General features: G+C 41.7%; 1 protein-coding gene across 1 annotated transcript in view; it reads left to right on the top strand.

The window, feature by feature from the left end:
- The window catches only part of LOC140730591 (uncharacterized), a 244,979-nt gene that overhangs the window by 6,966 nt on the left and 212,216 nt on the right, over positions 1–25,797 (top strand). Inside the window, exon 4 of the mRNA XM_073051258.1 lies at positions 17,802–17,903. Within this exon, the coding sequence (XP_072907359.1) occupies positions 17,802–17,903 (102 nt within the window). The remainder of the gene's footprint in view (positions 1–17,801; positions 17,904–25,797) is intronic.

Here is a 25,797-nt window from a genome sequence, read left to right as displayed (position 1 = left end):
GGTTCTATAGAAAAGAGGAAGATGAACCCTTTGTGGTTAACAAGAGGTAGGGGAAAACTATTAAATGAAGAACACAATAGATTCTCCAGATGCTAGAAATCTAGAGCAACACAAACTGAGGGAGGAGGTGAACGGGCAGGTGTTGTATTTCTCTTTCTTGCAGGGGCATGTGCTAGGAGGCAGATTATTGGGGAGGGACGAATGGACAAAGGAATCATTGAGGGAACGATCCCTGTGGAAGGTGGAGTGGGGGGAAGGTAAAGGCGCATTTGGTGGTAGGATCCCGTTGAAGATGGCAGAAGTTTTGGGTGATGATTTGTCGGATGGGGAGGTTCATGGTGTGGTTGGTGAGGACAAAAGGAGCTCTATCCCTGTTAATGTGATGGGAAGATAGGGTGAGCTTGGAGGTCTGGGAATTGGAACAGCTGTGAGTGAGGATGACATCAGTGGTGGAAAAAGGGAAACCCTGTTCTTTGAAGAAGCAGGAAATCTCTGATGTCCTGGAAAGGAAAGCCTCATGCTGTAATCAGATGCAGCAGAGACAAAGGAGCTGAGGAAAGGAGATGGCACTTTTACAGGAGATGGGGAAAGAGGTATCGTCAAGGTCGCCCTGGGAATTGGTAGGTTCATAAAAGATGTCAGTGGACAGTTTGTCTCCAGAGATGGAGACAGAGAAATTGAGAAAAGGGAGAGAAGTGTCAGAAATAGACGAAGTGAATTTATCAACAGGGTGGAAATTAGAGGCAAAGTTGATGAAATTGACAAGCTCAGCATGGGTGCTGGAAGCAGCATAATGGAATTGCAAAAGTAATGCAGAAAGATTTGGGGAGCATTTCCAGTGATGGCTTGGAACATGGACTGTTCCACATAGTCAATGATAAAGCAGTCCTAGCTGGGGCACATGACTCCCTCTTGAGGTTGGAGAAAGTGGAAGGATTCAAGGAAAAATTATTGAGTGTGAGGACCACTTTTACCAGAAGCAAGAGTGTGGTGGTGCAGGGGAGCTAGTTGGTTTATCGCCTGCAGGTTTGAGGAGGAGAGAGAAATGCTGGTTGAGCCAGTTCATGGCTTGTCAATAATTAGAGGTGAGAAGATCCAGAAAAGGTGTCTAAGATGAGGAGGAAGATTGGAGAAGGGGTCTTGGGTATTGCCGAAGAATTGGGCTCAGTGTTGGAGGTGATGGAAGAAGAGCTTGGTATCATGGTTGTGGAAATGGGAGCAATGGAAGAAGAGCTCGTCATTGTGGCAGTGTAGAAGGAGGCAATGGAAGAAGAGCTTAGCAATGTGGTAACCGAAATCAAGAACCAAAAGCCAGAAAACTTGGGCTGCTTCAACAACCAGCAGCAGGAACCTGAAAAGCTAATGAGGAGGAAGGACATTATTTATGAAAGAAAGTTGGCAAGTAATATCAAAACAAACAGCAAGGGTTTCCATGGATATATGAAAATAAAGACGTTAGTTAAGGTATGTGTGGAACTCCTAGAGAGTGAGATCGGGGAATTAATAACAAGAAAGAAATGGCAGGTAATTTTAAACCAATTATTTCCATGAGTCTTACTATGGAGACTTGTAATTATCCCAAATATAATAGGTGGACTAGTCTGAATGTAAGAGATGTAACAGTCATATCAGAGGATGCGACAGCTCTCAGGGAAGCAAGAACTGCGTTTTCCTGCTCCATCAGGAAGGTGAAATGGGAGCAGTCTCAGAGAATTTACAGCCACTTCTGCAATACCAGAGACGTGATGCGCATGTGACAAGGAATTCAGAGGATTACAGACTACAAATTTACTTTGTGCATCAGTGACCAGGATACTTTATTTGCTGAGAGGCTGAATGTCTTCTGTGCCCAGTTTGGACATAACAAAGTGCTGGCAAAGAAGGCATCCCTCCCCGCAGGGGAGCAGACACTCCGTCTGGCTGAAGCTGAGGTGAGGAAGACCCTGGCCAGAGACAACCCATGCAAAGCTGTGGAACCTGATAATATACCGGGTCGTGTTCAGAAAGGCTGTGCCGGTCAGCTGATGGATATATTCAACATCTCTGGAACAATCTATTGCCCCTCGGTTTTCAAGGTGGCCACCATCATTCCAGTGCCAAGGAAGGCAACAGTAACCTGCCTAAATGACTATCATCTGGTGGCATTCACATCAACCATTATGAAGTGCTTTGAGCAGCTGGTCATGGAGCACATTAAAGCCTTTCTCCCAGTTACACTGGGCCCTTTCCAGTTCACTTATTGCTCAAATTGATCCTTGGATGATGCAAAGGCCTCTGCCCTCCACTCTGTCCTGTCCCATATGCCAGCTCTCATATGCCAGATTGCTGGTTATAGACTTCAGTCCTGTGTTCAACACCACCATACCCCAGAAACTGGTGGGGAAACTGTCCTCGCTGTATCTCAACACCTCCCTCTGCAGTTGGTCACTGGACTTCTTAACAGTAAGGCCACAGTCTGTCAGTGTGGGCATCAATGTCTCTCATCTCATTACGTTGCACACTGGCTGTGTGCTCGGCCCACTACCGTTCACACTGCTGATGCACGACTGTGTCGCAGGATCCAGCTCAAACCGTGTCATCAAGTTTGCGGATGACACAACAGTGGTTGGCCTTATCAAGATCGATGATGAGGCAGAGTACAGAGAGGAAGTGGAGCGGCTGGTGGATTGGTGTGAGAAGAACAACTGAAGCCTGAATGTGGAGAAGATAAAGGAAGTAATTGTGGCCTTCTGGGAGGTGCAGATAAACGTTCCCTCAACGAATACATGGCTCCTCGGTTGCGAGAGTTAACTTCACCAAGTTCCTGGGAGTTCACATCATGGATGACCACACCTGGTCCCTGAGTATCCCGTCCTTGAACAAGAAGGGACAGAAGCACCTCCATTTCATAAGAAACACCATTGAGAGCGTCCTGACAAGTTGCATCTCCATCTGGTATGAGAGCAGCAGAGCATCAGATCAGAAGTCCCTACAAAGGACCATGAGAACACCTGAGAGGATCATAGGGGTCTCCTTTCCATCCATCAGGGACATTTATCAGGAGCGCTGTGTATACAGGGTCCTTAGTATTATTAAGGATCCCAGCCATCCATCCAGCATCTTCTTTGACTTTTTATCATCAGGTTGGAGACTCTGATGCATAAAAACAAGAACGGTCAGGATGAGAAACAGTTTCTTCCCCCCCCAGGCCATTAGGCTTCTGAACTTCCTGCCACATCGTATTTGAAGTGTTACTGGTTAATCTGTTCTGTACCTTACAATATTTAATATCAATGCACTTTAGTTTGTTATTTATGTGTGATTCATCTGCAGATTTTATCCTTAGCTTCATAAGTTGTCATGTATTATGTGTTTTACACCCTGGTTCCAAGAAACATTTTCTCATTTCTATATACATTATGTGGTTATATATATGTATCTCAGTGGTCCCCAACCACCGGGCCGCGGACTGGTACCGGACTGCAAAGCATGTGCTACCGGGCCGCAAGGAATCAATATGATTTGGCGATATGAAACGATATGAGTCAGCTGCACCTGTCCTCATTCCCTGTCACACCCATTGTTGAATCTGAACGCACGCGACATCATCAGTCGCCTATATGCAGTGATACCTTCGTGCCAGGGATCACTAGTTGGCATCGGGTAACCGGCCGCCTTGTGCGGCTGGCAAGAAGTGCCATTGCTACCGGCCTGGAGCGCGGACAGATGGGCGCCGCCTCTAAACCTATTTAGCACACCGAATGTTCGTGAGGAACCCGGTGCTAAAATATTCATAGACGACCTAGTTTGGGCTCAGGGTTTCGTAAGTATCAGAGCAGCTACCTCGCTGCGATCTACTGAAATTCATCCCTTCAGCCAAACTTTTGTTGGCCGATAGATCCTACCTACCTACGGGGGGGGTGGGGGGCTGGTGGGTGGCGGGCGCGCGCCCTGTCGCACTCCTCCTCGCTCTCCGGACTGCAACTGCCGCGGCCCCGGCACGGGGACCTTCAGCCCTTACCTTGTCCTCTCATCCCACCCACGACCAACCGCACCTGACTGAGGCATCTGGTGGCGGGCTGGCGGGAGGATGGAGTTCGGGCCCGGAGGCTGTCTAATGAGGCAATGAAGCCCTCAAAACTGCTTCAGCACCTTGAGTCCAAGCACCCTGCACTTAGACAAACCTGTTGAGTTTTTTGAGCACAAAAAGTGAGCAAGCAGGACAGAAGCAAGTGCTGAGAGCCACAAAAACTAAATTGCAGAATAGACTGGAATTAAGGAACCCCCCTTCAAGTATCACTGTCTCCCATCACCCCTCGATGGGACCGTCTTGTTGCAGGGAAACAAGCCCAGGGCTCCCACTGATTCAGTGATATTGGTGTGTTGCAATGATTTTATATGTTCATACGAGGAAAATATGCGCTGTGTGTTTAATATCCAAATGTTACTTATAACGTTATGATGCTATTGACTTATAAGTGAGTTATAATTGACATATCACTATATTCATGCAAGGAAAATATGTGCTGTGTGTTTAATATTAAATTCATCAGATGAACCCTTTTAGAAACAAAATTGAGTGTATTAGCCACTTATAAGTGACTTATAGTTGATTTATCACCTATATTCCGGTTGGGATTAACACCCCCACCCCCCTATCCCCCGTTGGTCGGTCCGCAAGAATATTGTCAATATTGAACTGGTCCGCAGAGCAAAAAAATGTTGGTGACCCCTGATGTACCTTGTTAAATGACAATAAACTTGACTTGACTTATGGGGTCATGGTTTGGCAGATACAATAGAGAGAGGTGTTTAAGAGGCTGTTAGAAAGGTATATGGATATGCAGAGAATGGCGAGAGATGGTCCATGTGCATGCAGAAGAGATTGGGTATCATTAGCTTTATTAGTTTAGCACCACACCATGGGCCAAAAGTCAAGTTCCAGTGCTTTGCTGTTTTACATTTTATTAGAAACAAAGTATTGGAAAAAAAAATCGAATGGACTAAAGAGCCAAATCAGTAAGACTTAATGGTTGGCATCCAAAGGGTTTAAAGCTGGGCTCCCAACCTGCAGTCCCTGGACCCCTTGCCTAATGGAATTGGTCTATGACATTAAAAAAAAAGGTTGGAACTCTGGTTTAATGGAAATGGCTGTAGAGACAGTTGAAAATTTTCAAAACTTACTGAGTTCTGGGAGGGTACCAGTAGATTGGAAAACCACCAAACCTTCTTGAAAAAGGGAACGGGAAAAAGTGTGAACTGTGAGTCCATTATACAGTACATCTATTGGTGGCCAGATGAAAGTATCTTTAAACAAGGAAGACATGGGTAGCCGTTTTGAGAAGTTTTATGTAATCAGTACTATTTACAATTTGCATCACAGTTTATGTGGGGCAAAGATGACCTGAGACTCAGGATGGCTGGCATTTACAGGATTCTGTGAATACAGAGCAGCATGTATCAGCCAGACAGGATGCAAGGTGGAAACCCATATGTAGGAGCTCAGATCATGTATCTGTTTGTGTTGCCCAGAGAAGCTGGCGGTAGCAGAGCATGCATTCACAGTGACCATAGAATGGATTTTGACAGCACCGAACTACTGTGCCGTGCCAGTGGCTTTTGGAACCACCTGCTGAAGGAAGCCACTGAAATAAAACTAGAGGGAATTAATTTTAACAAAGGTGAAGGTCTCGCTCTAAGTAAGAACTGGAATTCAATTGTAAACTGAGTGGGACAGTGGAAACCTGATTGGATGAGGACTAACCAATCAGGAGGTTCTAACGAGAGGGATATAAATACTACCAGACTAGACATGCCCAGGCATCAATCCTGATGAAATAACAAAGTTTATCATCAGAACGTGGGTTAAGATCAATACCTGTACCTGGCTGGAAGCCTGAGAAGAGTTTATTGGTAATACTATTTAACTTAGCTTTATGAAAAGGAAATCATGTTTTATAAGTATTTTTAAGTTTTATTCAAGGATGTAAAAAGCAAGATTGATGGAGGATGTAGTGCATTTGGCTTTTGAAAAGGCATTTAGTAGAGTGCCTCATAAAAAACTGGTGCGTGAGAGCTCACTGTACTGGATTAAATGTGTTAACATGGCTTGAAGATTGGCTATCACATAAAAGACAGAATCAGAATAAATGGATCTCTGGAAGAATTTTAGTGTGTGTGCCAAGGATCAGTTCTTAACCATCAATTATTTACTCAGGATATTAATAGCTTGGAGGAATGGGTATCGAAGTGTGCGGATGCCCTGAAAATAGATATAGTGACTTGCTGTGATGAGAATATTTGTCATCCACAGCAGGATATAGATAGGTTCAAGGTTCAAATTTTTTATCAAAGTACATGTATGTCACCATATAAACCCCTAAGATTTATTTTCTTGCAGGCATACTTGATGATAGAACAATAATTATAACAGAATCAATGAAAGACCGCACCAACTTGAGCACACAACAAATGTACAAAAGACAAAAAACTGTGCAAATACAAAATTAAATAATAAATAAACAATAAATATCAAGAAAATGAGATGAAGAGTCCTTGAAAGTGAATCCATAGATTGTGGGAACATTTCAATGATGAGGCAAGAGAAGTTGTGTGAAGTTATGCCCTTTGGTTCAAGAGCCTGATGGTTAAGGGGTAATAACTGTTCTGAAGCTCCTGTACCACCTTCCTGATGGCAGCAGTGAGAAGAAAGCATGACCTGTGTGGTGGAGTCCCTGATGAAGGATGTTGTTTTCCTGCGACGACTCTTCATGTAGATGTGCTCAATGGTGGGGAGGGCTTTACCCATGATGGACTGGACCATATCCACGACTACTTGTAGGAGTTTCCGTTCAAGAGCTTTGGTGTTTCCATACCAGGTTATGATGCAGCCAGTCAATGTACTCAGATCCTATAGAATTTTGTCAAAGTTTTAGATGTCATGCTGAATTTCCGCAAACTTTTTTTTTGTAATTTATTTTTTATTGAAGTTCATCATCAAACAAACATTTCCATAAGAAGTATTTCAGATATTGTACATATATATCATATAGTCATATATGCCACAAATCTCAACATAATATTGATCTGAGGCACCAGCATGCTTTCTTTGTTATTGCATTTACGTGCTTGGCCTAGGACAAGTTCTCCTAAATGATAACACCATAGAATATAAAGTGGCTGAGCTCTTCACCTCTGATCATTCGATGAGGACTGACTCATAAACACCTGGTTTCCTCCTTCGGAAGTTAAATGAGTTGGTGAAAAGTTTGGCAAATACAGTTTATTGTTGGAAAGTGTGAGGCCATACACTTCAGTAGATTGTCCTGACGAAGGGTCCTGGCCCGAAACGTTGACTGCTCGTTTCAACGGATGCTGCCCGACCTGCTGAGTTCCTCCAGCGTGTTTGTACGAGTAGATTAAATTAAAAGGCAGAACATTACTGAAATGGAGAGAAACCACAGAAGAGTGGAGTTCAGGTGGATGTTAGGGCTCCTATGTAACAATCATGAAAAGTTACCAAGCAGGTATCATCAGAATTCTGATTTGTGTGAGAATGGTGTTTTCGGATTTCATTTCAGCAGTCAGCACTGTTGTTCCACAGACCTTGGTGTCTAAATTCTTACTCCTCGGTCCAAATACACCACTGTGCAACTGGGTGTTGGACTTCCCAACCAGCAGACCTCAGAGTCTGGATGCACAACCACTCATCCCACCCTATCATCCTCAACACAGATGCCCTTTAGGGCTGTGTGTTGAGCCCATTGCTGTACACACTGCTCACACGCGACTACGCAGCTAAATACCCGAGTAATCACATTGTCAAGTTTGCCGATGACATGACAGTGCTGGGGCTCATCACCACAATAATGGTCTACAGCGAGGAGGAGGAAGAGCTAGTTTTCTCAATGTTAACAATGCTTCTACTTTCTGAGGAAGTTGATGAGAGCCGGACTGTGCACAACTCCTTCAACAGAAACGCAGCTGAGAGCATCTAACGTGCTGCATCACTGCATGGTACGGAAACTGCACTGGGGCAGACGGGAAACGTCTACAATAGGTGGTCAAAACTGCCCAATGCATCACTAGAACCAGCCTATGCACCATCAAGGACATACGTACAGAAAGCTGCCGGAAAGGATCCCACCCACCCTGCTCATGGACTGTTTGTCCCACTCCCATCAGGGAGAAGTCTACGTATCATCCACACCAGGGTGTCGGTCAGGCCACATTTAGAATGCTGCATAGAGTTTTAGTTTACTTAAAGGTATGAGCATTGGAAGCAGTCCAGTAGAGATTCACTCGGCCTATTTCTGGGATGCGAGGTTGACCTAAAAACAGCTTTATAAAAGTAGATTTGCACTCTTCTGAGTTTCGATGAATGAAGAGTGAGCTTATTGAAACAAAATATAATAAAGGGGCAATGACAGACAATGACAAGTTGAAATGTTTTCATAAGTGGGAAAGTCTTGAACAATGGGATGTAGTGACAAGATAAAGGAGCAGTCACTTAAGTCTAACATGCAGAGGATTTCATACAAAATGCAGGTTAGATGACATCTACGGAAAGAAATAAACAGTTGGCGTTGCGGGGCAATCCCTCTATTCTGATGAAAGGTCTCGGCCCGAAGCATTGACTGTTTATTGCTTTCCATACATGCCACCCGACCAGCTGAGTTCCTCCAGCATTTTGTATGTGTTACTCTGGATTTCCTGCCCCTATGGAATCTCTCGTGCTTACGCTGAGAAATTTCTTTTATTTCAGAGACAAGAGTTGCTCTGGAATCCTCTGCATTGAAAGGTTGTGAAGGCTAATTTACAGGAGGCATTTGAAGAGGAAATAGGTATATTTTTGAAAGATTAAGGAAATAAGGCTATGTGGACCAGGCAGAGATGAAGAGTTGAAGTCTGGGGGGTGATGATATAGAATGGTAGGGCAGGCTTGAGGAGTCGGGTAGCCTGCTATATTATGTTTTTTTTTCTACTAAGTAATTACAAGATGGAAGTCCCAGGAATTTTGTTAAACTCAATTCACTTGCTATTTTTCATAGTATCAAGTCTGATACAATGGGTAAGATGGTGAATGCAGCGACCTCTAGGGGGCCAACCAAAGGTGTTTTTACTTCTTTGTAAAATTTAGTTTTTTAAGATCCAAAGGTAGTTCTACTCCAAGAGCATCGGGTACTGCAGGTCTACTCCATCAGTGAGCTGCTCGTTGGTCCGAGTAGCTGGACTGGTATCAGCGGTGGAGCCAGCTGAGGTGTTAAAAGGGCCAGTCAGGATATTGGAGGAGCCCGCAATGTATTGGAAGAGCTGGCTTGGGTACAGAGGAACTGACCTGGTGCAGACCATGTTGCTGCTCACTACTTGGAGCATCAGATTTGGTGCAGTATAACGGTGGGAGATTGGCTCGGACATTTCACTTGCGATTGCAAGACTCTGTTGGAAAGTGATATTGTAAGTTGCTGCAGGTCTGTTACCCTTGTCTGGTGGAGCGACAGGTGACATGGAAGTTGTGTAGTCTCACTTGTAGTGTGAACTAGGCCTCAAGCCTTGGGCTTGCCTGCTGCTGCAGACCAGGTGAGAGACACTGAAGTGCTACAGCATTGTTGACCTTGGCTGAGGCCTAGCTTTGCCCATCAGTGCTGCCCTCATGTGTTCAAGCAGTGGAATGACAGGCTAGAGTGCGTGTATCTGTACAGTGCCGGGAAGCTGCTGTACCATCGATTGTTGGACATTGTCGCTTAGGGTCTTGAACTATATATATAATTTTTTTGAGTGAATATGCTTCTTTGTTTGATATTTTGAAGGATGTTATTCGCTATATTTGAATGTCTGCTTGCTATTTTGGACGTTTCACACCTTGGCCACAGAGGAATGCTGTCTTGTTCAGTTGTATCTATGTGTGATTTGAATGATAATTAAACTTAATTTGATTTGAATATAATATTGAGGTGATTCTGGAATAAAGGACAGTCTCAGATTTCAAGGCATACATTCTGTTTTTTAATAGATGGATGCAACATTTGTGCATCCTTACCTATAGAGTGAAACCTCTATTTAAAATCACAAGCAGAAGAAAATCTGTCGATGCTGAAAATCCAAGCAATGCATGTAAAATATTAGAGGAACTCAGCAGGCCAGGCAGAATCTATGGGAAAGAGTACAGTCGATGTTTTGGGCCAAGACCCTTCATCAGGATGCTGGGTTCTGCTGACCCTTTCAAATCTGTTGGCTGAGGGGAGGAAAGAGTAGGGAGGATGTATATTCAAGAAAGAAAGTGTGAAGAAAATAAGAGGGGGAAGTGAGCCAGGAAGATATAGTGGTGGTAAGTAAAAGGTAAGCGAGGAAGACTTGAGTGGAGGAGAAATTAGTAAGGAATAGGGAGTAGAGATGAATATTGTGGGAGTTGGGGTGGTGAAACTCTTATTTATTTATTCATTGCCTTACAGAACCTCAGAATACAAGAGATTCTGCAGATGCTGGAAATCTTGAGAAAGACACAGAAAATGTTGGAGGAACTCATCAGGGCAGTCAGCATTGATGAAGGGGAATAAACAGTGGACATTCAGCAAGACTAGAAAGGAATGGGTCAGAAGCCAGAATAAGAAGGTGGGCTGAGGGATAGGGGTAAAAGCTGGTGAGACTTGGCGAGGGGGAGATGGGTGGGTGGGGGATGTGAGAAACTGAGAGGTAATAGGTAGAAAAGGTAGAGGACTGAAGACTAAGGAATATGTTCATAAAACATAGGAGCAGAATTAGGTAATTCGACCCACTGAGTTTATTCCACTATCTGATAATGGCTTTTTTAAATTTTCCTTCTCAACACCGGTCTCTGTAACCCTTGATGTCCTTACTAATCAAGAATATATCAATATATGCTTTAAATATACACAGTGGCTTGGCTCACACAGCTATCTGTGGCAATGAACTGCGCAGATTCACCACCCTCTAGCTAATGGAATTCCTCTTCATACAGGGACATCTTTCTGTTCTGAGGTTGTCCCCTCTGATCCAAGACTTTCCCACTATTGGAAACATCCTTTTCACATCCCCTCTCTCCAGAGCCTTCAGTATTCAGTAGGTTACAGTGAGATCCTCTATTCATTCTTCTAAACTCTGGACTCAGAGCCATCAAATGCTCCTCATGCATTAACCCTTACATTTCTGGGAAAATTGTCATAAATTTCCTCTTGACTCTTTCAAATACCAACGTATCCTTTCTTAGATATGAGACCCAGGACTGTTCACCATACTCCAAATGTAGCCTGACCAGTGCCTTATAAACCCAGCGCTAAATCCTTGTTTTTATATTCCAGTCCTCTCAGAATGAATGCTAACATTGCATTTGCCTCCCTTGTTATCAATTTAACCTGCAAGTTAACCTTTAGGGAATTCTGCATTAGGACTCCCAAGTTCCTTTGCACCTTCGATTTCTGAATTCTTTCCCCATTTAGAAAATAGTCTCAGTCTTTATTCCTTTGACCAAAGTACATGACCATATACTTCTCTACACTGCATTCCACCTGCCAGTTCTTTGCCCATTCTCCTAACCTGTCCTCTGCTGGTTTCCTACTTCCTGAACACCACCTGCCCCCCTCATCTACCTTTGCATCATTTGCAAACTTTGCCATCAATTCTGTTATCCAGATCATTAACATACTGTATATTGTGAAAAGTAGCGGACACAACACCGACCCCTGTAGAATGCCACAATGCATTGGCAGTTAACCAGTAAAGGCCCCCTTTGCTCCCACTCTTTGCCTCCTGCCAATAGTAGAATCGGACAGGAGAGGATAATGGAGTAAAAAGGAGGAGGTGAGGAACTGAAGGGAATTGATGAGCTTGTCATGAGGGTGGAGGAGTTAGAAGAAAGAGGGTGAGAGAACATCAGGTTACCGTGAAGCAATCTGCAGCCAAATAAATACTATTATTTGCTGAGATGCAAGAAACATGGCAGCCATTTGCTCATTACAAATACCCACAAACAGCATTGTGTTAATGCCTATATTGTCTGTCTATTATTGAAGCTAAATGAGAAATGCATTATGTACAGCACTCCAGGGAAATCTCCCTGCTCTTCTTCAAAGCTGAGCCATGAGTCTTTTACATCTGTGAAAGGACTGCCAGGAATTTGATTTATCATCCATCTAAATAACACTACTTCAGAACTTCACTGGAAGTTTTGTATTTATCTTAGGGCTTAAACTCCAAAATATTCTGACAGAGAAACAAGAGTGCCATCAACTAAATCATGACTTGAACATAAAACCTACATCCTGATACTGTCCTAGCAAATCTCCTCTGCATCATTTTCAAGTGCTATGTTCTGAACTGGACACACTATCCCAGTATCGGGCTTTGAGGTTTCCAGCACATTGCAGGATAGTTTGTGGAAAAACAAAGAATTAGCACCATAGCTGTTGGAACAATGATTCTTGAACATTTTCCTAGTAATAGGAATGATATGAGAGAACCTATAAATATTCTAGTACAATAAAATATAAATATTTTCCTTAAAATATATACTACCGTACAGAACCTTGCATCTTGTTAATTTTGGCAGGGCAACAAGGATAGGTGATAGTAGAAATGATAGAAAAGAGTATGGTGGTTTTATGATGAATTATATACTGCCAAATTTATTCCTTTAAGTTCCTGAGTGGGTGATACATTAACAGTGTGGTGAGGGCAATACAGTATCTGTGTCTTCAATGAATATGTCTGTGTCCTTAAACAATGAATTTTATTGAATAAATGATAGAATGACTTAGAAGAAGAGTGAATTCAATTTCCAATTAGGTGCAGAAGACTTTTTAAAAAGTGTAAATGTAATTCCCTACCTGGAGGAATAAGAATCCAGAATTGCAAATGATCATTTTCTTCTTCTCTTCATCTGGCATAAAATGACAGCCCAGTGTAATCTCTCAAACTATATATTCCATCAGCCTCACCTGGGCATTTGTATACTCTGTAGCTTTAAGTGGAAGCTTGGTGGTTAGTGGATACCACATTCACACATGGTTCCTGAGATAACAGAAAATGCTGGAAATACTCAACAGGTCAGGCTACATCTTGGGAAAACAAAGTAACTTTTCTGTTTGAAGCCTCTGAAGTTGTGCTCTACTTCTGACATATCTATCTGTCTCACTTGCAGAAGAGTTTGCAACCTGAAATGTTAACTCTGTTTCTCTTCCCACCGATGAAATCTGCTAAGGTCTTTACAGCATTTCCTGTTTTCATTTACGTGCTTCATTTTAGATTTCCAGTGTCTGTGCTTTTTTCGATTTTCCAAGTTATCTGAGTGGATCTTTTATGACTTGTTCTGAAACAACCATATCTTGAATTTTGCCTTTACGGTTTGACCCATGATTCTCCATCAGGGTCAAAGGCAGCTAATGTAGTTTATGATGGAATGCTGAAGGAACAGATCTAAGTTGTGGCAATCCCATTGCCTTGAAGAATACAGATTTTGTTCAGTTTTGTCTGTCTTCTTCAGAGACCTATAAACTTCATATATAAATATTTTGTGACTTTTAAGTCCCTGAGACTTTAATTTAGGTCGTGTTCAGTTGAAACAAATAATTTTAATCGTCTTGTGTTTTCATTGTCAGTAGAAGTGATGCATCATCAATAACTCTCGGAGACGGGAGGCGAACGATAGGCTTTTATTAGCTGCGAGAGACCACGATTAGCAGCACAACAGACCACCGCACAACATCCTGGAGACTGAGGGAGGAGCAATGCCTCCAATCGCCTTTATACAGGGGCGTGGCCAGACAGGTATATGTAGTTCACCACAAGAAGAATTAGGATTTATGGTGTTATATCACATAATTTGATGGTTGAGAATACAGGAAGTTTGAAGTATGCTTTAACCGGTCAACATTTTATGAGATTCAGCATAATGTTAAATACAGCGTAAAGTTAATTGACAATCATTACATTGCTAAATATGTCTCAGTAGGTAGTAATTTTGTACTTTGAATTCTCGCTACAGGAACTTGAATGCTAGTTCATCATGTTCTAATGCAATGCTAAGGGAATGTTGTATTGTTAGAGTTGTATCTTTCAGGTGAGATGTTGAACAAGGAGCCAAGCTGCTTTTCAAATAACATCACACATTCTTGTTTTGAGGGAACTGATTGAGTGGAAGTAATTGTTGCATTTCCTGCATTAAATAATGACAAGCTTCAAAGATTCACACTTAAATGTTAAAGTGATTTGAAACACTATACTTAAGGTTAATGAAAGTTGTTTTTTTTAGTCTCAGTATTTCTTATTTTTAGAAGGGAACTTGGACTATTTACTTCTGGACAAATCATTGAAATTAGTTTAAGGGTAATCCATGTGAAAAGGCAGCAATGCAATGGGAAGATTACGTGAATAAGGACAAAGATGGAAAGTAGAAATAATTCATAAAGCCACGACAATTCATAATTCAGGGCAATTGCTCCCTGACAAATGCTGCCGTCGTATTTATGCATAGCAAATGTGAGCATCGTTTCCACACTGTTACTTGCATTCGCCATCTGACCCATAATGTGAAAGGTCCAGCAGTTGTATTCTATCTACGAGTGCTAAATTTTAGCTGCAAAAAACCAGAGCTTTTTGGATTGGTAACCAGCACATCATAATCAAACTCTGAGAGCAGCCCTGTTACTGGAGAAAGTTGGTTTTTTTAAAAAAAGCAAAAAAGACACCCAGTCATTAGTGAACTGGATGACTTTGCTTGCTAGATGATTTGAGATGATTTACCTTGCATTTGCAATTCTTTGCAATTGTGCAACTATGAACTCCCCCACCCTTGAGTTGTTCCTTGTGGCCGGTTATCAGAGTAGAAGCAACAAACATGTCCATACTTGCCTGAAGCAATATAGTTAGCACATATGGCTCGAATCTAGTATTAAAACATGGGTGGATTTGCAAAATAATGAAAGCACTTTTGTCTCCATGATCTTGTTTTTGTCATCCATTTGCACCAAAATGATGTTGCTATTTTTGCATTCATCTGGGAACAATTATGTAATTCACAAGGTTACTGAACTGCTTGAAGGCTTCTATCTTATTGCACATTGCTTTCCATTCAGTGTGTGACAGAAACATATGCGTATTAGCTTGGATGTGAATGGATCTTTGATTTGGCCCAAATCTTTGCCAAACTTCATGCATGTTTTGGAGGAGAAATGTAGGAAAATAAATGTGAGTCAAGAAATAGGATCTGCTGGCGTCTGTTTTTCATGTGCAATGCATGGATAGAACTGATTTTACTCACACGAGAAATCATTCCCAGAAGAAATCACACCCATTGAAAGAATGGCCTGGGCATTTCCTGGTCATCTATGACACCACATTTTTTCCTCTACGCTGCCTTAAGTTAGATGTTAGTGTTACAATTCATTACCTTTGTTGAACACCAACATTACGATTAGGAATGCATGGCGAGTGCTCTGTTGCTTTTTTGTCTACTTAGAGGAAGACTGCTGATGACAAGCAACTACAGAACTCAGTGGTCTATTCAAAAGCCTTATACATTTGACAGAGTGTGCAAAAGCTAACCGATGATATTTTCGCCATTTAGGTGCCAAGGTACTCATATCATGGGTACAGTACTTTAATGGTTCTCCACTGGAAGCAGTCTATAAGTAACTCTTCTAGCTGAAACAAGGGGGGAGTATAGCCAGCAGCTGCCACACCAGTGTGAGTTTTCTCACACTATGATTTTAGCCCTAAACGTGGATAGATCTCAGCAATGCTGTTGAACTCGGCAGTGTTTTTAACAATAAAAATACAAACATCAGAAGGATAATATTTTACAGTCTGTAATTCCTTTCCAATGTCCTTTCCTCGTATGTTGCTTTCAATGACTTGGTGCTTCAATGGCTTTGTTCTTGTACCAAATGCAAGTACTATTCAGGAATGGTGAGAAATTAGTTTTCTTAAGTGATTGACATGTTCTGAGTAACAGAAATGGCAGATGCAGTATTGGACAACAATCTCATAAGGTCAGAGCAGAGTCTAGAATACAAAGGATACAAAGAATTGCACATTGAGAGCGTATCCATTTTTCCTCTCACAATTAATTTTTCTTCTGCTTTATTAGCTTTCTCCTCCCTTTTCTACATGGGCAGTTTGAGGACATCATCATCATCATTATATGCCACGTCGTGTGATGTGGACGATCATGTTCTCATGAACAAGATTATTCTCGGCAAATTTTTCTGCAGAAGTGGTTTTCCGTTACCACCTTCTGGGCAGGGTCTTAACAAGATGGGTGATCCCAACCACTTTCAATACTCTTCAGAGATTGTCTGCCTGGCATCAGTGGTCGCATAACCAGGACTTGTGATATGCATCAGCTGCTCAGATGACCACCCACCACCTTCTTCCAAGGCTTCATGTGACCCTGATCAGGCTGGGGGGGGGGGTCTAAGCAGGTGCTACACCTTGTTGAAGGCTGATGAGCAGGCTAGTGGAAGGAAGCAGTGCTTTACACTTCCTTTGGTAGAGACTAATCTCCACTCCACCTCCTATTGGAAAGAGAAAACCAGATGGCTCTTCAAGTCTGTGCACCAATCACTATGATTACTATTGATCTGATCTCTTACTGAACTCAGCTTCCTACCCTTTCCCTAGAATTGTTGACTAGCCTGTATAACATCTATTAATGTACATAAAATATGATTGTTTTAGAGAAGGTGGAAAGTAGATTTACAAATATATTTCCAGGGTTTTAGCAGTGAGGACAAATCCGCTAATCTGGGGTTATTAACAAGAAGATACTAAAGAGAAATTAAATTGATATTTATGGAATTATAAAGGCATTGCAGAATGGATATGGATTTTCAAGTTTGTGGGGAGTAACAAGAGTGTAAACATAGCGTAAATATCAGAAGGTTTAGAGAGGAGATGAGCCTGGAAGCAACGCTTGAAAGCGTGGCAAAGACAGAAACTTTTATTAATGACCACTTCAAATGGACTATCTGTGAAGCTATAATCCAATGGCTGGAAAATGAATTTGGGAATCATTGTAGTGAATCTCTTTAGTAGTCCCTCCATGTATGTGGATGGACGAATTGAATGCCATTTTTTGTTTTTCAATGGAAATTCTGGTAAATGAATCTTGAACAAAGGTGCAGTGGAACTCTTGACATTACCCAAGCCTGTTCTGTTTTCATACACTGTGCCACTGATTCTCATCTTGTAAATTGTAGAGCAGCAATTTTGGTAAAGATGTGATGATGATCCTTCAGTAATATCAGGACTGAGGGCCTTTAGTTTATCACAATTTTGATACATTTATTTTATCACTTTCTGAAATATTTTGTTTGAGTTATAATTAGTCTACTGGTAAGTGAAAAATGCCAAGACCAATAGAGGGAAAAGGTGGGAGAAATCTTATTTACCATAGAAGTATCTGAGGAATTGAAAGACCTACCAGAAAGAACAGCTGAAACTCAGTCAATGAAGACTTTTCAAGGAGAATTGACTAAATACTTAAATTAGAAAAGTACTGAAATAGAGGATTATTCTTCCCAGGTTTTTTCCACACTCTACATGTTGCATGAAATTCAGTTTAAATTTTGTGGTTGTAAATAGGATATAAGACTTATGGGTGTTATTAAACAAATCTTTCTGTCTGAACCAGTAAGGAAATGTGATGGATTCCTTGAGAACAGTATGTACCTATCTTTGGATATGCTTGAATTTTGAATATCTTGTATTCTGAATCAAACTGATAGGTTTCCCTGAGCTGTAAAGTATTGAAATAATTATCATATTTTAATAATAAATACAAAACTTTTGGCAATTCTGTCTTTCAGAAAGGATCTCCTCCTCGGTTCAACCACATTGCTGCCATACCACCTCTTTTTCGAAGGCTAAGCTTTAGCCGAGCCAAAACTCCAGTGGAAAATCAACGCTTCGTAAGTACCAACCTAAGGGCTAAAATTTAGCCCTGGTCATATTTTGGCTGGCTTGCTAACAAGGTGGACAGACAAGACAGGCAGAGAACCATCAGACTTGGGGTTAGCATTGAGATGTAGCTGGCAGAATCTGCGTCAAGCCTTTGCACCCATCATTGATATTCACTCAGATGGCTAGTGGTGGAAGTGGAATGTTTTTGCTTTGTATTAGAAACCTACAGTTTTTACTCTATGTTCTCATGGTTCATTAGTATCATGAGGTGAAAAGTATTCCCTTATTTGCATTCAACTGTAATGGAAAAAAAAAGACAAGATGATATTTAACTTCAAAACAATTTGTATCAATGCAATAAATTACTTGTGAGATCAGACCTTCCTGTAATAAAATATTACACAATAATGAATCATTCATTTAAAGATTTATATTCAACATGGTACTTACCTGCTTGTGCATGAGATCCCCTTGAAACATTGCAGGAGAGACTGGTCACTAAGCATTTTTTTTGGCCTTTAATATTAATTAATTGAAACCAACTGAAATCTATTGGCCTTTAAAATCCTCCTCACTTTAATTCAAATCTGACCTTCAGAATGTGGTTTTAATGTTTGAACAAATCCAGTCACATGAACAACTCAAAGTCTTATACTAACAGACATAGAGAGATTAACACAGCTATTACTGTTTTTTTATGGATGGAATCATAACTTTTATCATATCTTGTAAAAGATTTTTATTGGTTTCTAGTCAAGCATTCTTTTTGCTGACCTTATTGTAGAGAAAAACTCCAGAAAGGGGAGAATTCCTATATTTAAAAAAATCAGATGCCAAACTTCTTCACAAATCTCCAAGCTGATTTATGAATTAAAATAATTTAAATCCTTTAATAGTAGGACACTATTATCCTCACACTTTGCTTATATAGGGAGCAGATAAGGCAGATGATCTGAAAGCAGGGGTCTGCATATGGGACAATAATATTGTTGCAGCCATTCAAACATGGTTGAGGAATGGGCAGGACTGGCAACTCCATGCTCCAGGGTATTGCAGTTCCGGACGTAATAGGGAGATGTACAAAAGGGTGTTGTACTGTTGATCAGGTAGAGCATTACAGCATTACTTAGGAAGGATCAACCTATGAGGCCATATGGGTAGAACTTAGAAATAGGAAGTGCCCTTCACTTTGAAGTTATACTATGACCTCAATAGTCAGTGGGAGTCAGAGGAAAAGCTATGTAGGCAAATTGCTGTAGGGGAAAAATGGGATTCAAAGTGCAATGTAGATTTATTATTGAAGTATGCATATGTCACCAGATACTACCTTGAGATTCATTTTCTTGCATTTACATGAAAATACAGAAATGCAATAAAATTTTTGAAAAACTATAAGACAAACAACCAAAAAGACAAATCGTAAATGTAATACAAAAGTTAATAAATAACATTCAGAATTTGAGTTGTAGAGTTCTTGAAAATGAGTCAATAGGTTGTGGAGTTGGTTCAGCATTGAGGTGAGTGAAGATATCCACATTGATTCAGGAGCCTGATGGTTGTAGTTCCTGAACTGTTCCAGAACCTGGTGGCATGGGACCTGAGGCTTCTGTGCCTCCTCAATGTTTCCATCCCAAGATGCAACCTGTCAGGATGCTATCAGCTGCATATCTATAGAAGCTTGTCAAAGTTTTAGATAACATGCTGAATCTATGCAAACTTATAAGAAGATAGAGGCATTGTTCTGCTTTCGTTGTGATGATACTTATGTGCTTGTCCAAGGAAGATCATCTGATATGTTAACAGCAAGGAAAATAAAGTTATGGGCCCTATCCAGCTCCCATCCCCTAATGAGAATTGGCTCATGGACCTCTGATTTCTTCCTTCTGTTGTCAATAATCAACACTTTGATTTTGCTGATGTTGAATGAGAGGTTGTTCTTCTAGCATCATTCAACCAGATTTTATATCTTCCTCCTATATACTGATTCATCACCACCTTTGATTTGGCCAGACTCAACTATGGCATTGGAGTTGTACTTAGCCACACAGTCATATGTATGAAGTGAGTAGAGCAGGGGGCTAAGCACACAGAATTGCGGTGCAGCTGTTTTGAAGGTGATTGTGGAGGAGGTGCTTGTGGTTGTGAGGGATTTTAGCATCCCCAGTATCGATTGCGAGTGCTTTAGTGTATAGGGTTTAGTTGGAATTGAATTTGTAAAATACATTTAAGAAAGGTTTTTATAACATATCATAAACATGAGAAGTTCTGTAGATGTTGAAAATCCAAAGCAACACACACAAAATGCTGGAGGAACACAGCAGGTCAGGCAGCATCTATGGAAATGAATAAACAGCTGATGTTTCAGGTCAGGTTCCTTCTTCAGGACTGAAAAGGAAGGGAGAAGACACTAGAGTGAAAAGGTGATGGAAGGGGAATGAGGATAGCTTGAAGGAGATAGGTGAAGCCAGGTAGGTAGGAAAGGTAGAGGGCTGGAGAGGAAAGAATCTGATAGCAGAGGAGAGTGGATCATAGGGGAGAGGGAAAGAGGAGGTGACCCATGGGGAAGGAGGAGGTGACCCAGGGGAAGGTGATAGGCAAGTAAGAAGAGATAAGAGGACAGAGAGGGGAATAGAAGAAGAGGGGAGGGGGAGGGAAATTTTTATTTACTGTAAGGAGAAATCAATATTCATGCCATCACTTTGGAGGCTACCCAGACCAGATATAAAGGTGTTGCTCTTCCACCCTGAGGGTGCGTGGCATCATCTTGGCGTAAGAGGAGGCCAGGGATCAACATGTCGGAATGGGAATGTGAACAAGAATTAAAATATTGGCCGCCGGGAAGTTCCACTTTTGGCAAATGGAGCAGAGGTGTTTCACAAAGTGGTCCCCCAGTTTACAACAGTTCTCACCAACATAGAGGAGGCCATATCGGGAGCACTGCACACAATAGGCAACCCCAGTAGATTTACAGGTGAAGTGTTGCCTCACCTTGACGGACTGATTGGGGCCCTGAATGGAGATGAGGGAGGAGGGGAAGCGATTTGGCTGCTTGCAGGGACGAGTGCCGATTAGTGGGGAGGGATGAATGGACAAGGGAATCATGGAGGGTGCGATCCCTTCAGAAAGTGGAGGGGGGGGGGGGTGGAGATAAAGATATGTTTGGTGGTAGGATCCCTTTGGATATGGCAGAAGTTGTGAGGCTTATGGGGTGGTATGGAGGGACAAGAGCAACTCTATCATTAAGGTGGTGAGAAGTTGGGGTGAGCACAAATGTTCAAGAAATGAAGGAGATGTGTGTGACGGCAGCATTGATGGTGGAGGAAGGGAAGCCCTGTTCATTGAAGAAGGAGGTCATTCCTGATGTCCTGGAAAGGAAAGATGCACCTTGGGAACAGATGAGATGGAGGCAAAGGAACTGAGAAAAGGGAATGGCATTTTTATAGGCTAAGCCCAGAGTGATACTCAAGAAGGGGCTGAACTCGACCTTGTTGGATCTAGAGATGAAATAATCCAGAAATCTTTTTGGAAGTCAAATTTCAATGTTCAAAGTAAATTTATTATGAAACTACATATATCTCTCCATATACTACCCTGTTCTGTAAACAATTCTGTGATGGGGCGAATGAAATTGAGTAAAGTTATCCCTTCTGATTCAAGAGCCTGTGGTTGAGGGGTAATAATAGTCCCAGAACCTGGTGGTGTGGGTCCCGAGGCTCCTGTACGTCCTTCCTGGCAGCATTGAGAAGAGAGCATGGGTTTGATGATGGGGGTACTTGATGATGGATGCTGCTTTCCTTTGATAGTGCTCCATGTAGGTGTGCTCAGTGATGGGGAGGACTTTAACTGTGATGGACTGGGCTGTATCCAATATTTTTTTGTAGGTTTTATTGTTCAAGGGCATTGATGTTTCCATTCCAAGCTGTGATGCAAGAATGAGATGTGAATCTTGTGCCTCTAGCTGTTTTATTAGGTGTTCATAGCATTGAAATAACATTAACCTGGATTAATGTTACCTACAAGGAAGGGAGAGAACAAAGAAAAACCAAAATAGTTGTGGTCGTCTTATACTAAAAACTAACTCTGACTAGACAAGTAAGAGACCCATTGATAAGATTAGGGTAAGGTTCCAAATTTGGTAAGATTAGGGAACATGGTTTGATCAGAAGTAGGAAGGAAGCAAATGTCAGGTATGGGTATTTGTTATTAAATAAGTCCTTTGGGGTTTATTGGGGATGTTAAAGAGAATTTAAGGAAGAAATTAGGAGGACAAAAGGAGGATATGAAATAGCCTTGGGAGGCAGGATTAAGGAGAATTCCGAAGCTGTTTATAGCTACTTTAGAAGCAAGTGGGTTTTTAGGAAAACAGCAGGTCCTCTTTGCGGACTAAAAGTGGACTTTATGTGTGGAGCCAGGTGGTATCAACAGGATTCTAAGTGAATTCTTCTCATTGGCATCTACCAGAGAGAAGGATGTAGAAGATGGAGAGTTATGGAAGGGGTATACTGATACCCTGGAACGTATTGTTAGAGATAATTGCCAGATATTGAGATGGGTAGGTTCTTAGAGACTGATGGGATATATTCCAACATGCAATGGGAAGCAAGGGAGCGGATTTCTGGGGGTCTGACAAAGACTACTGCATCTTCATTAGATACAGGTGAGGTACCAGAAGACTGGAGGATGGCTAATATTGTTCCCTTAATCAAAAGGAAGTACAGGTGAGGAAAGTACAGGAAAGTACAGGCTGGTGAGCTTTGCATCAATGGTTGGAAAATTATTGGAAAAATATCCTAAGAGACAGGATTTACGTTTACTGTGAAAGGCAAGTACTGGTTAGGAGAAGTTGATGTAGTTTGTGCTGGAGAAATTCTTTATCACATACTGGTTTTAAATAGGTAGCTAAGAAATCGATGCAGGCAGTCCAGCAGATGGCATTTATTTGGACTTTAACAAGGCTTTTGACAAAGTGCTACATGATAGGCTAGTCTGGAAACATAAGGCAATTGGGATTCAAGTTGCATTGGTAAATTGGGTTCTAAATTGGCTTGAGGATAGGAAGCTGAGTGTAATGGTTGAAAGGAGTTTTACTGACTGGAAGTCTGTAACCAGTGTTGTATCCCAGGGATGGGTTCCAGGACCATTCTTGTTTATTACATACATAACTGATGAGGATGAGAACTTACGTGGACTGATTAGTATGTTTGATGATGACACAAAATCTGGTGGAGTAACAGTGAAGAAGGTTCTGACAGGTTACAGAGAGACATAGATCAGTTAGAAAGTTGAGCAGACTAGCAACAGATTTAATGTAATGCAGGTGTTACGAATGTGCCACAACTCTGAGGGGCCGAAGGGTACAAAGTCGCCCCCTCCTTTTTGAGAATCGCAAGATCGCTATTAATTCGGGTCTGGGACCCAGGAAATGAGAGAGAGACACACAGAATCCTCAAGGTTTGGAATGTGTCCTGGCCTCAGCGAAACAAAACCCCCCGATAACGGCTATTGTCTCTTGGAGATGGAATTGTGTATTGAGTACTGTACTATTCATTGAAGCCCTCAGGGGACAACCAGAGTGAGCTGGTTGAGGGATTGCATCATCCCAACCTGATTGACATCTGAGACCCCGTGAGTAAGGATAAAAGAGGGTCTGGGGAACAACCCCTTTAGACGCACCAGGAGAAACACTAGAAATCCCGTGACAGCGTTTAATAGCGACAGCCGGTGGGGGCTCGTGTGCGTCCTTCCCTTGCCTGGGATTGGCGGCCTCACCACGGAAGAACGGCTTAGCTAAAGGAGAGGCCACAAGTGAACGGCCACACCAACGGGACTCCCGACAGATCGAAATTATAAAAGGAATTGGCAAGTTTCTCAAAATCTCTCTCTCGACTCCAACCAAGGCTGCAGCCTGAATGAACTGAGTGACTTTTATATTTCCATCGGACAATACATTTATCCCCTAGACAACGATAGAGCTATTTCTTATTGATTATTGTTATACCCGCACTTTTAGATTTAGTATTGACGATGTATATTATCTGTATGTTTGCATTGATATTATTTTTGTGTATTTTTACTAATAAATACTGTTAAAAATAGTACCATCAGAATTCAACGGACCTCTCTATTTTAGCTGGTAAGTGACCCAGTTATGGGGTTCGTAACACAGGCAAGTATGACGCAATACATTTTGTGACATCAAATGCTAACAGGACATTTACAGTAAATAGTGAGACTTTAGGAATGTTGATGTACAAGGATGGACCTTGGGATGCAATTTAATAGATCTCTAAAAATGGTAATACAGGTGAATGGGACAGTGAATAAGGGATCAGCATGCTATTCTTTGTAGGCTGAGGCATTTAGTGTAAACATTGGGATGTTGCACTGTAGCCAAACAAAACATTGGTCAGGCTGCACTTGCAGTATTGTGTACAATTCTGGCTGGTACACTACAAGACGGATGTAGTCACAGCAGACATTCACCATTATGTGGTTTGGAATGGAGAATTTAATTATAAGGAGATCGGAACAGCTGAGTTTATTTTCACTGGAATGTAGAAGGTGACCGCTGGCTCACAGAGGTTTATTAAATTATGAGGACCATGGATAAGAGAGATAATTTCCCCGGGGCAGGGATGTCTAAACCTGGACGGAATTGTGAAGGGAAAAATGTAAAGGAGATCGGAGGAGCAAGATTTTCACATAGAGAATGGCTATTATCAGGAATGAGCTGTCAGAGGAAGTGGTAGAGGATGATAGAATTACAACATTTAAAGGATGTTTTGACAGGTACTTGATAGGAAAGGAGTAGAGTGGCAGTTCCCTAACTTTTCTATGCCATGGGACCCCTACTATTACCCAAGGGTCTGTGGACCTAAATTGGGAACCTCTGGAGTAGAGGGACAAGGCCTTAATGTGGGCAGCTGGGATTAGTGCATATAGATATGGATTAGTTGAGCCAATGGGCCCTCACTTGTGCTGTACATCTGCATGATTCAATATTAGACCATGAGATATAGGAGCCAAATTTCACCACCCTCTGGCTAAAAAAAAAATTCCTCCTCATCTCCATTCTAAAAAGAAAACCCCTTTATTCTGAGGCTGTATCCTAGGTCCTACACTCTCTCACCATAGGAAAAATCCTCGCCATATCCACTCTGTCAAGGCCTTTCAATATTCGATAGGTTTCAATGAGGTCACCCCTCATTCTTCTATACTCCAGCGAGTACAGGCCCAGAGCCATTAAACCGCTGGACCCTCAACAATGCAAATACTTCGTTAGATAAGTATTCCAAAACTGCTTACAATGCTCCCAGTATGGTCTGATCAATGCCTTATAAAGTCTCAGCATTACATTGTTGCTTTTATATTCTTTTCCTTGAAATGAATGCTAATATTGCATTTCCCTTCCTTTTACTGAATCAACCTGCAAGTTAATCTTTAGGAACAATGTACAAGGACTTCCAAGTCTCTTTGCATTACTGTTTTCTGAATTTTCTCCCCATTTAGAAAATAGTCTACGCCTATATTTCTTCTACCAAAGTGCATGATCATACTCTTCCTTACACTGGGTTTCATCTACACCACCTTTGCTCATTCTCCTAATCCAAATCCTTTTGCAGATTCCTTGCTTCTTTTATCTGCCCCCCTCACCTATTTCTGCAAACTTGGTCTCAAAGCCATCAATTCTTTCATCCAAATCATGGACATACGACGTAAAAAGAATCGGTCCCAACATTGATCCCTGTGGAGCACCAATAGTCACCAGCAGCGAACCAGAAAAAGCCCCCTTTATTCCCACTCTTTGTCTCCTGCCAGTGAGCCAAGCTTCAATCTATCTTAGTATGTTTCCTATAATATGTGCTCATGGTCTTATATCATCGTGCCACAATTGGGGCCATG

The sequence above is a fragment of the Hemitrygon akajei genome, chromosome 7 (assembly GCF_048418815.1).
Source record: "Hemitrygon akajei chromosome 7, sHemAka1.3, whole genome shotgun sequence".
Taxonomy (NCBI): domain Eukaryota; kingdom Metazoa; phylum Chordata; class Chondrichthyes; order Myliobatiformes; family Dasyatidae; genus Hemitrygon; species Hemitrygon akajei.
This window is presented reverse-complemented; position numbering and strand designations above follow the sequence as displayed.